At 42.1% G+C, this 18,316-nt stretch overlaps 2 protein-coding genes across 11 annotated transcripts in view; one reads left to right on the top strand and one right to left on the bottom strand.

The window, feature by feature from the left end:
- Nucleotides 1–1,091, top strand: part of ACOX2 (acyl-CoA oxidase 2) — a 36,012-nt gene extending 34,921 nt beyond the window's left edge. For 5 of the 6 annotated variants that reach the window (XM_061197083.1, XM_061197078.1, XM_061197082.1 and 2 more), the window contains one exon: nucleotides 757–1,089. In XM_061197083.1, coding sequence (XP_061053066.1) covers nucleotides 757–819 — 63 coding nt within the window. In that variant the 3' untranslated portion in view covers nucleotides 820–1,089. Of the gene's footprint in view, nucleotides 1–756 lie in introns of all 6 variants that reach the window. The other variant, XM_061197081.1, reaches the window with a different exon arrangement.
- Nucleotides 1,092–3,673: 2,582 nt separating this feature from the next.
- Nucleotides 3,674–18,316, bottom strand: part of KCTD6 (potassium channel tetramerization domain containing 6) — a 58,489-nt gene continuing 43,846 nt past the window's right edge. For 2 of the 5 annotated variants that reach the window (XM_061197085.1, XM_061197089.1), the window contains exons 3-4: nucleotides 6,228–6,297; nucleotides 3,674–4,978 (exon numbers count right to left, since the gene is read on the bottom strand). In XM_061197085.1, coding sequence (XP_061053068.1) covers nucleotides 4,292–4,978; nucleotides 6,228–6,254 — 714 coding nt within the window. In that variant the 5' untranslated portion in view covers nucleotides 6,255–6,297 and the 3' untranslated portion in view covers nucleotides 3,674–4,291. Of the gene's footprint in view, nucleotides 4,979–6,227; nucleotides 6,298–8,833; nucleotides 9,040–13,062; nucleotides 13,222–13,473; nucleotides 13,622–18,316 lie in introns of those variants that run through there. The other 3 variants (XM_061197087.1, XM_061197088.1, XM_061197090.1) reach the window with 3 other exon arrangements.

Genomic DNA, 18,316 nt, shown 5'->3' with positions numbered 1-18,316 from the left:
AACTCCTATCTAAGTGATTCCCTATAGATGTAAGCAGTGAAAGAACCACTGGGGATAATTTCAAAATAAGAATCCTATTTCCCCCCAATTATTCTATTGCAGAAATTTACTCAAGTAGTTGCCAGATGCGTTAAACACATCTACTGATCCATGCATTCATTCAATCATTCAACAGATATTTATTGAGCATATGATGTATGCCAGAAACTATTCTAGGTACTGAGGACACAGGAGAACAAAGGAGTTATAGACCCTGTCGTCAAAGAGCTTACAGTTTTAACTGAGACAGGCAAAAAAGTAAACAAGTAAATATTATAAAAGATGAGGGTATATCTGTGAAGAAAAGAAATCAAGACATCATAATAGAGAATAATGGGGATAGCCAATTCTGACATAGAATATTGCTTACCTGATTTCACCTTCTGGTTCCTTGCTTTGTGGTTAACATGTTCAATTTCAAAGAGCCTCAAAGAGTCAAGCCTTTTATTTGCATTAAATCCCAAAAGCAAATGATAGCTGTGTTTTTTTAATTGGCCACCTGCATCCACAATTTAAAATCTGCATGAGAAAAGGAAGGATGCCCTTTGGAAAAAATGTTTCCCCATACGTTCACACAAAATGAATTTTAAAAATAAATTAAAAAATTAAGAACCTTATGTAATGTTACTTTTTTGAAACTAAAAAACTTAATTTGAAAGTAAAAGTCATTAATACTGGCAGAAATAGTCTTAACAATGCACTTTTTTCTACAAACAGGGGAACCCTGCCTATGAGAAATATATAAGACCACTATTACAAGGCTGGAGATCCAGGCTATGAAATAATCAACAGCATTCAAGAGGCACCACCACGTGGTAATGGTACTATGGCATATGCATCATTAAAATCTACAACTACATATGTATGTACTTTTTAAAAAGAATCATTATCTTCCAGAGACACAGACTGAAGTGGAGGAAATATCTGTGATTTATTTCAAAATAATCCATGGGAAGAAAAAGGGGGAATGAATCATTGTTGAAGCTATTCAATGGGTGTGTGGGTGTTTACATTATTCTACTTCCGAATATGTTTGAAATTTCCCACAATAAAAAAAAGTAGCACTATCCATTTGCAGCTTCTATTTTGTTAAATGCCAGGGTTTTGCTTTAGATCTAGCAAAAGCCAATAGACTCATTAGTTATCACTTGTGTCCTTATAGCACACATTTATTTATCCCAGGGCTTAGAAGAACACATATACACACATACACATGCACACAAACAATCCTCTTCTAAAAGTGCCTACACTTGGTATAATCTAAATAAAATGTAGATCACCGCACACCAATCAGAATGGCTGTCATTAAAAAGGTAATAAATAACAAGTATTGGCAAGGATATGGAGAAAAGGAAACACTTGTGCACTGCTGCAGGGAATGTAAGTTGGTGCTGCCTCTATGGAAAACAGTATGGAGGTTCCTCAAAAAATTAAAAATAGAACTATGATACAATCCAGCAATTCCACTTCTGGGTATTTACCCAAAGAGAACAAAAACACTAATTTGAAAAGATACATGTACCCCTATATTCACTGCAGCACTATTTACAACAGCCAAGATCTGGAAGCAACCTAAGTGTCCAACAACACATGAATGGCTAAAGAAACTGTGGTGTATATAAACAAAGGAATATTACTCAGCCATAAAAAAGAATGAGATTGTGCCATTTGCAACAACATGAATGGACCTGGAGGGTACTGGCTAAGTAAAATAAATCCAACACAAAGACAAATACCATATGATTTCACTTACATGTGGAATCTAAAAAACAAAACAAATGAGCAAACCAAACAGAAACAGACTCATAGATACAGTGGTGGTTGGCGGAGGGGGGGATGGGAGGTAGGTGAAAGGGATTAAAAGGTACAAACTTTCAGTTATAAAATAAGCAAGCCACGGGATGTAATGTACAGCACAGGGAGTATAGTCAATAATAGTGTGATAACTTTGTATGGTGACAGATGGTTACCAGACTTCTAGTGATCAATTCGTAATGTATATAAATGTCGAATCACTATGTTGTACACCTGAAACCAATATAATATTGTATGTCAACTATACTTCAATTTAAAAAATGAAAAGGAAAAAAATAGAGCCCTAGGAATACAACATAAATGTTTAAAAAATCAACTCTTCCGCAGTAAAAATGATTTAAAGTTTCATAAAAGACATAATTGTCTCAAATTACCCAAATATAACCAACCTACATTTTTCACATCATTTTCAACTGCCCAAGTATATAAAACACTCAAAATTAAATACCATCAAACAAATTAAATTGCAAAAAATCTCAGCGGGCTACTTTTCCTAATTTACTCATATAAATAATCATTTAATTGTTAATAATTTATAAATCTGAGAAAATTTACCAAAAGCAAACTTATCTCCAGTAATCTGGACAAGGAAGAGACCTCATAGATGTTTAACTCTTAAAACCTTGGAACAACTATTTATTCCCATTTCCATACCTGTTTTCAACCCAAATAATTTCATCTTTCATTCACCTCAGCTAACTCAACAACACATAACTGGTTGGGCTGTTCCTTTTCTTGTTTCTTTTTTAGGTAACCACTAATCAATTTGAAGGAGGAGACAATTTTCTAAAAAGATAACCTCATACTTAGTACATTTACTGAAACCACAGCAACCTACCAATAACATTAAGGGATTTTTAGTTTGAAGATGGTAAAAATGGGGTAGTTACAGGTTTCTGGATATTGGACATTTGTCAAATCTTAAGTTTTCAGAGAGACGTGGGCAAAAATGGATGTAAGTAAATGTTATCATCCTCCTTTGAAAGAGAGAATTTCAGAATCTTCTCAGAGGAGAAAAGGAGTGAGCTTCCCCGGGGCACACAGCCTCAGGACTCTACTCCTCCCTCAGACAACAGGGAAGAAATTTCTGAACTTTCTTTTAAAAGGTGTTCTAGCAAACTAGGAAGTTTCACTATAGTTAACATAATCCTTCCAGTGAGTAACTTCCAAGAAACAGAATCAAATGAACTATGCAAAATAAGACTACAGTAAAATTTTTAAAAGTACATAATATTTCCAACTGTTCTAGATCCTTCATTCACTGCAGTTTTCTTCTCCTCAGAAATTTAACCTTAATAATAAAATACATTTGTGGGTCACCATAATATATGAGAATAAAATGGCTAAAGAGTCGGTTTGTCCCTGTGCTCGATACAAAGCTAGAATGAGGGTCATAGAGCAATGACAACTGGTGGCTTACTGAAGAAAAATCTATAATCTTCAAAATAAGTCCTATTTGAAAAAAATTTGTCAAACTGTACGTTCACTGTCCAGATATGCACTCTTTTAGACAAAACTAATAATGCCATCAATTCCCTGCTTCAACAGCATAGTAGAATTCTATAAACCGCATCCTAAAGTTCCACTGAGTCCTCCTGAATCAAATACAAATGTGCTATAGGCAGCATTTATTGGGACATAAAACAATGCATATTTTAGACAAGGAATATGATTTTCCCCCTTAACTGACGATAATCAATAAATACAAACCTAATTTTCATATTTCATTTATTTATTTATTTATTTTTTCTGGTAGACAGTACATTTGGGAATTATACTGCACCAGGCATAAGAAGTAAGATTTCTATCACAGGGACATTTTGTATTTAGAAGCCAATATAACTATTTCTAGTCAGACATTTCCATGGCTACAGATATTTGGTTGCTTGATTTATATGCATAGAAAGAAACAGTCGTCGTAACTGTAAAAAGCAGTACTTAACAAGTACTTTTAAATGATTGGAACAGTTTTCCTTTAATATTATAATACTGCTTATTGGTTTGAAAACTAGGTCACCCTACATGATGTTTTGATTTTTCCCAAAGGCATCATGAGTACTCTGTTTATTCTTTCATTCCTGCGTTTTTAGCCTTCTAGTTGAGTTAGGGACTATTTAATCAGAAATCATTTTAGCACTGTAATAAAAAAAGCTCTGTTAAGGGTAGATTATATACCATCATGATTTTCAGACTTCTTTTTATAAAAAAGGTATCTGGAGGCTCTGAACAGGCACATGCATACTCAGGGTGAAGGGAGCAAAACACAGAGGAGTCCTGCTAAAGCACAAAACTTCCTTCGGGTCCCCAGTGCCTTCAAATAAATACAAATATTAAAAAAAAAAAAAAACTCACACTGTGATTTAAAAAAAAAAAAAAAAATCAGCCTCTTGGATCTCCTGGAAAGCCCACTTCCAGGAACTTCTCCCAGTGCTGGAGGTCAGTCATCTGTCTTCCGGGCCAGCCTGCAGAAGGTCCAGTTGTGCTCCACTGTGTTCTCGTTGGCCCGCTCACTCATGTGATGCACTCGGGTGTTTCGGATTGTGAAACCTTGTTTTGTAATGTATTCCATCAGGTGGACTCGGAGGGAAACTTCCTGGTGATAATCACAGGGTCCAAAAGTAAAGGAAACCTGGCAATCTCTGGTGTCCATCATGTGCTTATTCCACTTTGTAAAATAGTTTGATATGCCTTCTAATAAGGAATGGACCTTGGTGGTGATGGTTAATTGGGTTATGATGACAGCTACTGGATTGGAGTACTTAGAAAGCTTCCGAGTACTAGATAACTCCACAACTTCTTCAAAAGTATCCATAGGATACAAAGGCTTGGGGTCATTGAGACACTGAATCAAGGGCTCAATCTGATAAAAATCTGCTTCTTTCCGAAGCAGATCAAATTCCTTAAAATCCAAGGGTAAGGTCAACTCTGAAGTTCTCAAGAAGTTGAGGACATATCGGAAAAGAGGTCCATCTCGATCAATGAAGTAATTGCCTTGAGGGTCTCGAGCTGTGGGGAAGTCCCCCCCAAACATAGCTCCAAGCATGGAATCCGGGTAACGCGTCAATGTGGTGAGAGACGTTGTGTACAAGTGTCCACCTACATTTAACGTGACTGGCTCAGTCATCTGAAATTTTTTAAAAAATGATCAGTCATCTGAAACTTTTTTAAATCCTAACTTTGACAAATTAAGAAAATCAGTGGTAACAAGCAAAGCAAAAGATTCAGGCTACAACACATCTAGCAATCCACTGATGCAAAATATAGCTTTACTTTCAGTGAGAAACCCACCCGGATGAAGGGATCTAACATTTGCTTTCAATAGAGAAAAGGGATACGTCCAATTCTTCAAAGCCTTACACTAAAAAAGGAGGACATGGCTTCCAAAGCCACTTTATTTCAGGCCCAGTATCTAGAGAGAAGTTTTCAGGTCAGAGTATATTATGGGAGGAGAAAGGCCAAACTAAAATATACTCATTTAAGTTTTTTTCAGATTTAAAAAAAAAAAAAAACTTTCATTTTTCTTAACTCAATTTAACATAAAATAGAATAAAAAATGATTTGATAACATAAAACATCTACTTTCAATATTTCTTTTGTCTTTTCCCCCTCAAAAAGAGGGGGGAAAACCATGAAATTTATTTTAAAAATAAAAATTTGTGTAGAACTAATCTTCCTAACTTTTTCATGGAAATAACAGCATCAAATACTAAGTTAAAATACACAGTTTGGTCAACACAATCTCATATACCCAATGGATAACAGCAGCTTTCAAATTTCATAATCTGATAGTATATTCACTTTTGTAACATTAATGTTGCAATCTGGCCTTTAATTTTGAAAAGCAAGCTTCTCTAAATAATACATACCTTTGGTTTTTAAAATCATATTTAAGAAATAAAATAAGACAGATAAAGACAGGTACTATACAAATAAAATATTTCTTACCAAAGGAAAAGAAAAATAGGAAGACACATGCACATGCGAAAAAAAGTGCTAGTGGGAGAAGTGGCACCTTCTCAACCGTACACCTCCCCAACCACAAGAAAATGTCCTCTCTACCCATTACCTACTAGACATTTAACAGTCACTACTCTATGATGGAAGAGTTTTAAGGGCAACATACTTTAAAGACCAAAAAAATAAATGATTATAAAAAGTTACATAGAGAGTCCATGTTGAGCTTGCTTACCTAAAAACACCAAACAAAGTTAAAACACCCAAAAAATACATCTAAACTAATTGGGGGGGGGGTTGCACCATTGATAATTTTCATTCTTATGAGATGTATTATACCTAAGAATACATAAGAGGCAGGGAAAGACACACAAAAATAATTTGCCAGCCTTCAAAATGCATCTGCAAAAGCCTCTCACCATATAGCCCCAGTCTCCATTATCCATCTGCTGCAGTGCTGCGTCTCGGGGAGCCCAGGTTCCAGGGAAACTTGGGGAAGAGAAAAAGACATGTGACAGTGCATGTAACTATGAAAACAGAATAGAAAAGTTTTCTCACCCAACAAAGCAGGTCAAACACCAGAAAACTACTCATCTTGGCTCAACTAAAACCTGCTACAAGGCAAAGATCTGGGGAGGAAAGGATTCCTCTAAGGCCTTCTATGGGTCCCCAAGAGACTAGCAAATCTTTACAGAGAAAGAGTTATCCTATACTTAGAGAAGAAGGTAGAGCCTAGTGAGTAAACCAGTCATTCAAACTCTACCTACCTTCTCTGAGAATTCAATTTTTAGAATTCCTATAGGAGAACACTACGATTACCTCTACAACCTTATCCTGGTACAAGCCTGTGATGATCCTTATCAAAAAGGTTAAGAGAAAGAGAGAAAGGGAAAACTTTTTCATCAGCATTTCAGCTATATAAACTAAACACCTTAGCAAAAGCATTAAAAACCATAAACCTCCAAGACACCGGTATCTCTTTCCAGGAGAAATATGTCAGAATGGCAGCTCTTTTGTAAAATAGAAAAACTAATTATACTTTTAATAACGATACATTTCATTTTGTACAATAATCAAAACAAATAGAAAACAGTTAAATGCCAAACCATTAAAGCACAACTGGGGGCAAAAAGAACCTTACAAATCTGAGAGTCAGTCAGCTGGCACTTATGGAGAGCCAGTCTGAAGACACGGATACACACCCAGATACTAATGATGCCAGTTTGAATTTACTTTTATCTGCAATTCAAAAGCACTTTAACAGTTTCCCAGCTACTGAATTGCTTTAGTCAGTTCTCCCTCACACACATCATTCCCCAAATCACCCGGCAAAGCAAACTCCAGAGCAAATTTCAAAAGCTTTGGCAAGAGACAGTAAGAAACATAGAGTTATCGGTATTTATCCAGGAAAAGCACTGTTTTGGTTGTTTGTTTGTTTGTTTTTTTTTATTAACGTGGTCTTTGCACAGATTCACTTTTCCCACTTTTAGAGGAATCTGGCACACTAATTCCCAGAACAGGCCCTGGCTACAGAAGATCACAAAGGCTCTTTCTCAAAAGGTCACTCAGGCATGTAGAGAACATTTGCATAGCACAGCAGGGGCTGAAATCAGAGCCTGAAGCATCTATTTCTCTACCTTGCAAATTCTTCAAAGCAAACAAGCTAAAATGTGGACCAGACAACGTGGGGTCAGTTTTTATTATCCACACTCAGCAGTTGGATATAGATAGGTCTCCACATGGTACAGGGTGAGAAATGGAACAAATGTCAAATTCAGGGCTGTTGTGACAACCTTTCATTCCTCTGACTTGCTTCATAAACAGTATTTGAAGTAAGAGAACCAAGAAACACGTTTTACCAATTTGTATTACGAGCACCTGATTGAGTTACTGATCCAACAGACAGATCAGTAGATCAGCAACTGAGCGATTTAAAAGGCCAGTCATCCAAAAGTTCTGGTAAGATGCCCATCTTTGGCATTTTCCCATCACCTAAAGTATTCGTTACTGACAGCCTCAAAAATAATTCAGTCAACCAACATTTACTGGAGGGTAGAGTGAGGAAAGGTATGGTCCTTGCCCTCGTGGAGCTTTCAATCTATGAAGAAAGGCAACATGCAGCAACTGAAGTACAGAATAAAATTCAAAAGTACTATATAAGGGCTTCCCTGGTGGTGCAGTGCTTAAGAATCCACCTGCCAATGCAGGGGACACGGGTTCGAGACCCGGTCCAGGAAGATCTCACATGCCGCGGAGCAACTAGGCCCATGTGCCACAACTACTGAGCCTGTGCTCTAGAGCCTGTGCTCCGCAACAAGAGAAGCCACCGCAATGAGAAGCTCGCACACCGCAACGAAGAGTAGCCCCTGCTCGCCGTAACTAGAGAAAGCCTGTGCGCAGCAACGAAGACCCAACCCAGCCAAAAATGAAAACAAACAAACAAACAAAAAGTACTATATAATAGATGGCCTGGCAGAGACCTGAGCGAAGGAAGACCCAGAACCATTCCAAACATGAAAATGGAGGACTTCCGGGAAGAGCTTACTCAGTGGAGCTCTGCAGGCATATTAGGACAACCTGAAAAGGGATTCTAGAATAGAGAAACAATTTAAGTAATGGGCAGGGTGGGGGGTGGGGTGGGGGGGGAGTGTCCCAACATTCCCGATACAGTAGCAGAGCGTGAATAACTATCCCCCTTTTAGAGATGCAAAAGAGAGAACCGGCAGATTAAGAGACTTGCTCAAGTCCCCACAGCTAGGAAGTAACTGAACAACTGAACAAGAGCTTGGGTTTCCTGACTCCTAGTCCAGATCTTTCCATAAAACCCCTCCTCGGATAGAAACTGAAAGAATAGAATCCAAGAAATGAGAAATCGAAAGGATTAACTTAAAACACCCCTACAGCCATCTATTAACCCTATCCACCTAGTACGGATTTATTTACAAATTTAACAGTAACTCAAAGTGAGCAATCATAATGGGTTTGTAAAAATTCCCCTGAAGCAAAATAGCAAGAACCTACTCACTAGTGTAATTGAAGGCTGCTATCCTCGGTCTTTTCTTTTTTTTCTTTAACTTATTTATTTTATTTATTTTATTTTTGTCTGCATCAGGTCTTCATTGCTGTGCGTGGGCTTTCTCTCTAGTTGCAGCGAATGGGGGCTACTCTTCGTTGTGGTGCACGGGCTTCTCATTGCAGTGGCTTCTCCTGTTGCGGAGCACGGGCTCTAGGCGCGCAGGCTCAGTAGTTGTGGCTTGCGGGCTCTAGAGCTCAGGCTCAGTAGTTGTGGTGCACGGGCTTAACTGTTCCGCAGCATGTGGGATCTTCCCAGACCACAGCTCGAACCCATGTCTCCTGCATTGGCAGGCGGAGTCTTAACCACTGCGCCACCAGGGAAGCCCTGTCCTCTGTCTTAAGTGAAGTAAAGAACTCCACTCCATGAATATCCGAATGGTAAGAAATGGGAGACCAAAGACAAGTAAAAAAACAGACATCATCAAAGTTACAGCTGTTATGCAAGGACTGTCCACTATTAATCCTTTTTCTTTTCTTTTTTACTGCTAAATCAAAACAAGATAACTTTCTGAGCAAACACACACACACACACACACACACGCACACACACACACAAAATTAGATGATGCCCCTGAACCTGTTCCACAGCAAAAGCCAAGGTTCTGTTCCAGTACAAAGATGTAATAAAACCTCAAACTTAATAATTCAGGAAAGCAATTATGGGAATCTATATAAGCCCATGTTTCTTAAAAAGTACCCAAAAGCCTCCCTTCATTTGTGTGTAAGATACATCAAAATAAAATGAAGTTACTATTAGTCACTTCCAATAACAACTACTAAACTATCCCCCCAAGTCAAAACGTTCACTAAAGAGCTCTAAGGGGAAAAAATAGTATTGATTAGTTTAAATTTTATCTCTGCACCTTACTTCTAAACATCCTCTGTGAAGATGCTCAGATAAAGCAAGAAGCAAAAAAAAGCAAAGAGATTCCTGGTCAACCAATAGCTGGATAATCGACCTCTGAATTGATGACTATTAGGACCGTCTCAGAGACAATGCAGATGAATGAAATAAAACATAGTGCAAAAGAATTTCCGGAATAGCTTCAATTTCTAAGTCATTTTCCAGAGCTGCTAACAATTAGAAAATGATTCATTTGCTTTTCATCTTCTCTCCCTTCTGGCACTCTCCAGTGGAGGGCTTAATGAGAAATTAAAGGACCACAAGACAGGCAGCTGAAGGAAGATCTTGAAATGGGCATCAAATGGGCCTGTTTTACTTGATGAAGACAAAGAAAAAGCCAACATTTCAGAAAATTGTCCAGGAATGGAGATTATGAAGGTAACAATGAAAAAAATTTTCCTTTAAAGTGACTTTCCTTACTAACAATCATTTTAAACAACAGTGAATGCAGCCAAGCACAAACAATTGTAAAGTTCAAAGGAAGACATCTGACCCTGTAAAATCAGCTCACCTGAAAAGAGCTGACCTTTGGCGCAAATAAAATACATGTGGAAACAACCAGCTGACCATTCCCAAAGAATGTAAAGCAGTACTGAAAATTACGACTAACATACAAATTCTGACAGTGTAATGTTAGCAGATAATTACATTAAGGAAAACACACACACACTCAAGAATTTATAAAAGTCTGAAAAGAAATCGCTAAGAATTTTCCACAGTAGCAAATGTGAAAAATGCACAATTCAACAAGTTAATGACTTAAAGAATAGCATAAGAACACCTGAAAGTCATTCTCCTCACCACTGCAGAACTCAATTACAGGCTTCATGGTTATGATGAACTAATTTAACACAAATATTCTGGGTTTATCATTTCTGCTACAGACTAAGAATTCTCCAGGCTAAAAGTCCTGCTCCTACATAATAACCTATACACTGCAATACGCAACTCCAAACTTGAATAAATAATAAAAATGTATAACTACTGCCTTCCCAAAGTTTCCAGGTAGCCCTTTTAAAACGCCTTCCTACTGAAATCTTTGTGTCTGGCATTCAGAAAAGAAGACTCAATAAATTCCACCTATACATACCCTCAGAATTACCTTTGTGCTGAATTTCTCTGTTCTTGAAATGTGGGAGTTTGAAAGTGAAATACTTTTTATAGTAACTAGTTCAGCGACATCTAAAGGAGCCTTTTGGGTTAACATTCACATACAAGGTGGCATAGGTAGCCAGGCGCACAAGGGGAATGTGATTATGGTGTTAGGTTACCCCAACCATAACCACTGCAGAAATGGATTGTTTTGTCCGAAAACTAATCCTTTTGTGGTCTAGGAGAAAGGCGCTCTACGTTGAAAAGTGACTTTAATACTAAAGAGCTGCCACAAACAGTCACAAAACCATTAAATTCCTCTTACCCTCAGTTTCTGTAAAATAAAACGGAATAACAGCACCTTCCCAAAAGTAATTATACCACTTGGGCACAACACAAAGGCAACAACTGGCCTACAGGGTAACAGAGCCTGACTAGAATTCTAAAGTCACAGGCAGCCAGCACAGAAGAAAGAGAACTGGTCACCGGTGAGGATCTGTATCCCAAGTCGACTCCATTACTAATTATGAGACTCTGAGTAAATCACTCTTTATGCCCAGATGCTTCTTGCAGAAAAGAAAATGAGATCATGAATCAAAAAACATTGGTAGGACTTCCCTGGGGGCGCAGTGGTTAAGAATCCACCTGCCAGTGCAGGGGACACGGGTTCGAGACCTGGTCCGGGAAGATCCCACATGCCGCAGAGAACTAAGCCCGTGCGCCACAACTACTGAGCCTGCGCTCCAGAGCCCGTGAGCCACAACTACTGAGCCCACGTGCCACAACTACTGAAGCCCGTGCGCCTAGAGCCCGTGCTCCGCAACAAGAGAAGCCACCGCAATGAGAAGCCCGCGCACCACAAGGAAGAGTAGCCCCCGCTCGCCGCGACTAGAGAAAGCCTGCGCGAAGCAACGAAGACCCAACACAGCCAAAATAAATAAATAAATCGATTTATTAAAAAAAAAAAAACTGGTAAACTGACAAGTATCAAACAAATGTGAAAATACTAGTGGCAGTACCATAAATAAAATTTCTGTGGTAAATTGAGAAACTTTAGAGTGTGAACACAAGTAATTTAGAGCATGGGCATGGAGACAGGGCATACATGGAAGAGAAGGCCTCTTAATCTGCTTCCAGTCTCCCCGACACCATCCTCCTTTCCCCCGAGCTCCAGAAGGGAGAACTACAGGTAAAGGGAAGCATCTGGCTTCCACAGAGACCACCAGACATCTGAGCTCTTCATCACAGAAGGAACTTCTCTAAAGCATGACTCAGGATTATCTCCAAGGTAAAACCAAATCCAAATAAATATGTGTATTCCATTTTAAACAGACTCCAAATATCAAAATCCAAGACACACTGAGGGATTCATAGAACCCTAGAATTCCTTTATGCAGTAATGCTTTAAAATATGATTTATGAAAATTCAAATCACACAAACCTTAGAAATGGCATCTATGGAGGTCCCTGACCACTCAATCCTTAATATCTACGGTGTTATACAAAATGAAGTATTAGTATGGCCTGATAGTTCTCAGCCAAAGGGCAAGTTCTCTCAACCTGCCAACCATGCAGGTAAAAAGATTTTCCTTTTCCTAGCTACACATCTGTTCATTTGAAAACATCTCAATCTTGGGCTCAGTCCTGTGTTAAATGCGGGCCCCTCCCTGCTTTCCTATCTTGGGATCATTCATGTACCTAGGTATTTGTGACGGCAAGAAAATGAACATGCCAAGGGGAAAGAGTAAGGGACACTTAGGCTACCCCAAACATTCTTAGCCAAACCAGGTCACCTCGGGTCTCTTGACCACTCAAACCTCTTCTATCACAAAGCCCTAAAACTGGAATTATCAACTTGTTCTAGAACTGGTATACTTGCAGAAACATGATAACTTCAGCAGAATATCCAAACAGGATCTCTGTTTCATTTCTCGAGTCCCACCCCCCAGACACAGCCTCCACCACTGACAGCCCGGCAGGTGCTTCAGGGGCTCCCCTTTCCACGGCCATTTATCACCTCTGACATCCAGCATTAAATATGCCCTGACACACACAAATCTGAGCATAAAGAACTCAGCTGCAGTCAGTCTCTTTGGGGCGGAAAATCCCCTAAGGCGTAGGCTTTAAATTAAGGCAAACGGTGGCCAATAAGCACCACCCCAAACAATCATTTTCGAGCAAACCTCGAGGTGCTCCCGTCCGGGCCGGGCTTCGCTGTTGCCCGCAGGCGGAGTCCCCCGCCCCGATCCGGCCCCGGCGTGCGACGGGAGACTCTCGGGGCCTGGAAGGGGGCACGCACCCGAGCCTGGAACCCGGATCCGCCGAACCCGCACGTCCCCGCACATCCCACCCCCCGCCCGGGCGGGGCCCGGAACCTCCGCCCAAAACCGGCCCCCGGCCGCAGCCAGCCCGCCGCGGGCTTGTGCCAGCCCCGGAGCGCGCCGCCCGGGCTCCCCACGGTCCCTTCAGTGCGGCCCCGCCGCCGCCCGGATTTTCCTCAACCCCGCTCCCCGGGCCGCTCCGCGCGGGCTTCTGCTAGCGCCCGGCCCTCCCGAGCCGGGCCCCCACGCCGTGGGCCCGCCCCTACTACTCACTGCGCTGCGGCAGCGGTGGTGGCCGGGCCGGGAGACGCCGGCGGCCGCAGAACGAGAGCGCGTGGACGAGTGAGCCCGCGCCCGGCGGCGGCAGTGGCGGCGGCGGCGGCAGAAGGGACGACTGAGCCCGCGCCCGGAGTTGCGGCTCCTGCCGCCCGGCGCGGGCGGTGCCTTCCCAGCCGAGACGCGGCGCCACGAGCGCAGACGCCCCCTAACGGCGGCGTGGGATGGTGGCCGGAGGGCCGAGCGCCCAGAGCAACTCAATCAGGCGTAGCCTGGGCGCCTAGGTCAGACCGGCTCCGCAGCAGCCCCGAAGCCCCGCCCCGACGCCCCAATCGAGCCCCTGAGGCTCCGCCCAGAATCCGCCCGACGTCCCGCCTCCGCCTGCAGATTGGGATCAGCCCAGACCCCAGCAGTTTTCGCTAAGTTCTCAGGCCTAGGGTCCCCGCAGTTGTTTCTCTTGTCATTTCACGAACTCTCATGGGGCCCCGAGAACTCCCATGTTCCAGGCCTGGAGAGTAAAGCGGTCACCAAGAAGGAGGGGCGTCCTAATGAGAGAAGAAAACAGAAAAGACCCAAGGAAACAGCCAGTAGCCAAAATAATGACAAGTTATGATTATAAATGTTGGGAGGTACATGAATCAGATGGAGAATAAGGGGAGGGGACCTCTGCTCCAGATACAGTGGCTATGGAAGATCTGGACTCCGGGACTGTGGCCAGAGCACCTCCCGGCCTTGTCTTCTGTGGGATAGGTAGTAAGGTCACCTCTCCAGCCTTGTCGGGGAGTAGTGAAAGGCAGCCAGGTGGGGAGAAGGGCAGAGTGACTTCAGCAGAGGAAACGACTAGTGCAAAGGCTCTGAGGCCTGAAGGAGCCGGCCCTAGATGAAGCTGGCGCCGCTACCGCCACGAAGGAAGCCAAGGCTGCAAAGAGTGGGGAATTACCTAAAGTCTCAGAGCTAATTGGTCTCCAAGCATAGACTGTTTCCAAATCCCATTCACTTCCTGCTAACCAGATCTCCAACCCTTTCCAGGTGGGACCAGGTATGTGATGTTGGTATTTGCCATTTCCCCTTCAGCAGGATAACCACTTGCCTTAGAAACTCACCTGCGCTTCATGGCTGCGATTGCGTGAGCTGCCTCTGGGGTTTAACTTTTATCTGCAGAATCATCACAGTCATATCTGATACTTGGTTTTTCTCTGAAAACTCAATACGTTAAATAAATGACATATGCTTCATCAACATAACTGAGTGCTATATTATCATACTCAAAAAGACTAGGTGAGGAAATGTGTGTGAAAATAAGCAGTGCACAAAATGGTATACATGGTATAATCCTACTTTTATTTTTAAAAATGTAAACATACACAGGCAAAAATTTTGAAGGAAATACACGAAATCATTGATCCTAGTTCTAGGCAGTATGATGGGAATATTAGTGACTTACTACTTCCAAATGTTCTTCTGAATTTTCTATATTTTCTAGAATGCACGGATGCTGAATTTATAATCAGAAAAATACGAGTTTTATTTTTTACAAAAGAAAGGTAATGCTGAAAGTACCCAACACAGATCTCCAGGATTTGGTGCCACTGAAAATCCAAAATTGCCCGTCTTACTGGTGTCCTTGGAGGAGTCATTTCTCCTCTCGGGGCTTCTATTTCCTCAACTAAAAACTGAGAGGAATTAATTTTGTCAGTGGTTTTCTCAGAACAATTCCTACACATCTCAAAGTTTTTAATACTATTGTAAATTATATTTTCAAATTTGTATTTTATAACCTATTGATGGTTATTGGAATGTAGTTCATATTATATAATAATCTTATATCCAGCAAACTCTTTTTTAGTTCTAATTTAGTTCTAGGAAGTTTACAGGCTTTCTTGAATTTTCTATGTAAGTAGTTATAGAGTCTGTAAGTAATAACATTTGGTAACTTCCTGTCCAGTCTTTATTTCCTTTTCCTTATTTTACTGCACTGACTAAAATCTCCAGCACAATGTTGAGTAACAATGATGATAGTGACATTTTTATCTTGTTCTTGACTGCTTCTAATATGGCACCATTAAATATGGTGTTTGTTGTAGATTTTTGGTAGATACCCTTTATCAAAGTAAGGATGTACCATTCTGCTTTATTATGAATGGGTGTTGAATTTTATCAAATGTGAGATTTTCCCCCCAATGTAATTAATTACAACCATGGATTTTACTATATTAAACCATCCATGCATTCCTTGATGATGTGCTTTTTTTTCCAATATAGTGCTGGATTTCATTTGCTAATAATTTAGAGTTTTTGTGTCCATATCTATGAATGAGATATGCCTACTATTTTCCTGTCTTATTCTCTCTTTGTCTGATTTTGCTATCAAAGTTACATGAGCCTCATAAAATAAGTTAAGGGGGGACTTCCCTGGTGATCCAGTGGTTAAGAATCCGCCTTCCAATGCAGGGGACGTGAGGTTCAATCCCTGGTTGGGGAACTAAGATCCCACGTGCCGCAGGGCAGCTAAACCCATGCACCACAACTACTGAGCCCGAGCGCTCTTGAGCCCGCGTGCTGCAATGAAAGATCCGCATACTGCAACAAAGATCCTGCGTGCCGCAACTAAGACCCGACGCAGCCAAATAAATAAATAAATAATTTTAAAAAAATAAATTAAGGAATCGGTGTCTACTCACTAGAGCAGCTTCTATAAGATTGGGGTTTTTCTGTGGTTTGGATTTTCTGTAGGATTCTCCTGTAAACCATCTTGGTTTGGGGCTTGGGGGTAGAAAGTGTTTACCCTTATATACCGACCCACAGCTTTCAATCTGACCTTAGGGCCCACTTCTCCACCTGCATAGCTCTTGTGGGGCCACCAGAAAACTCCTTGTTGTTGAATCCAAAAGACACTCCTCAGATCTCCTCTCAGGCCTCCCTGCAGTGATGTCACTGACCACACTCTCCTAGGGACAACCTCTTCCCCGAGCCCTGTTCTAGTTTTCCTGCTTCCTCTTAGACTCATGGAGATGCTCCTCCTCTTGCTTTACCCACTCCTTATGCCCAGGTTTCTGGCCAAGGCCATACTCTCTTCTCCATCTACTCCTCCCTGTGGACTGGCTCAGCCACCTCTGTGGATTCCATTCTTGTCTCTAAGCCCAAAGATTCCCAAATCCATAACTCCAGACCTACAGATGCTGCATTTCCTAAAGCCCCTACTTTGTGCCAGGCACTATGCTAAGAGCTTTTATCCTCTGGATCAGTCCTCTATTGCTGCATCATAAGTTGTCCCAAAATTTAGGGACTTAAAACAACAAACCTTTCTTTCTTTTTTGGCTGCACCATGCAGCTTGGGGGATCTTAGTTCCCCGATAAGGGATTGAACCCAGTCCCAGGCACTGGAAGTGCCAAGCCTAACCACTGGACCGCCAGGGAATTCCCAACAAACGTTTCTTTTTTTTGTTTTTGTTTTTTGTTTTGGCTGCTCGCGGGCTTTCTCTAGTTGTGGCGAGCAGAGGCTGCTCTTCGTTAAGGTGCTCGGGCTTCTCATTGTGGTGGCTTCTCTTGTTGCGGAGCACGGGCTCTAGGCGCGCGGGCTTCAGTAGTTGTAGCACGTGGGCTCAGCAGTTGTGGTGCGCGGGCTCTAGGGCGCAGGCTCAGTAGTTGTGGCACACGGGCTTAGTTGCTTTGCGGCATGTGGGATCTCCCCGAACCAGGGATTGAACCCGTGTCCCCTGCATTGGCAGGCGGATTCTTAACCACTGCACCACCAGGGAAGTCCCCCAACAAACGTTTCTTTTCTTTTTTTTTTTATAGATTTATTTATGTATTTATTTATTTTTGGCTGCGTTGGGTCTTCGTTGCTGCGTGCGGGCTTTCTCTAGTTGCGGAGAACGGGGGCTACTCTTTGTTGAGGTGCTCCGGCTTCTCATTGTGGTGGCTTCTCTTGTTGCAGAGCACGGGCTCTAGGTGCACAGGCTTCAGTAGTTGTGGTACGCAGGTTCAGTAGTTGTGGCACACAGGCTTAGTTGCTTCATGGCATGTGGGATCTTCCCAGACCAGGGATCCAACCCATGTCCCCTGCATTGGCAGGCAGACTCTTAACCACTGCGCCACCAGGGAAGTCCACCAACAAATGTTTCTTATCTCAGTTTCTGAAGGTCAGGACTCTGGAAGCAGATTAGGTAGGTAGCGGATATTGCAGTCTAGATGTCAGCTGGGGCTGCAGTCAGCTGAAGGCTTGGCTGGGGCAGGAACATTTGCTTCAAGCTCACTCATGTAGTTTTTCGCAGAATGCAGTAGCTCCTCTTCACATGAGCCTCTCCTGACAACCTGGCAGCTGGCGTCCCCCAGAGCAAGCAATCTAAGAGAGAAGCCACAATGTCTTTTATAACCCAGCCTTGAAAGTGACATACCCATAGTCTCTTGGTCTCACAGACCAACCCTATTGGCAGTGTGGGAGGGTACCACACATGGACCTGAATACCAGGAGGCGGGGTGATCTTGGAGGCTTCCCACCACACCCTCACAACTGTGAAGACGACCCACATCATCCCATGAATACAGGTGAGAAAATGAAGGCAAGGAGAGGTGAAGTCGGTGATCAAGGCCACACAGCCAAGTCTGAGAAGAGACCTGAACACAGCTCTGCTTACCTCCCCTCAGGTTTCTCCTCGTTCACAGTCTGTCCTCCACGGTCCACCACCAGCTTCCTCACCTTCAACATGTGCAAACCTGAACCCTCTCGCCTCACCACCCCCAAGCCTCCCAAGTCCCCAGCTCAGCTCAGCAAGTGGTGCCACCATCCTCCCATCTGTCCAAACCAGAAGCTTTGAGTCATGCCTGCTACTCCCACCCC

This window comes from Eubalaena glacialis, chromosome 7, assembly GCF_028564815.1.
Source record: "Eubalaena glacialis isolate mEubGla1 chromosome 7, mEubGla1.1.hap2.+ XY, whole genome shotgun sequence".
Classification (NCBI taxonomy): domain Eukaryota; kingdom Metazoa; phylum Chordata; class Mammalia; order Artiodactyla; family Balaenidae; genus Eubalaena; species Eubalaena glacialis.
The sequence above is the reverse complement of the archived record's forward strand: the minus strand, read 5'-3'. Positions and strand labels throughout refer to the sequence as shown.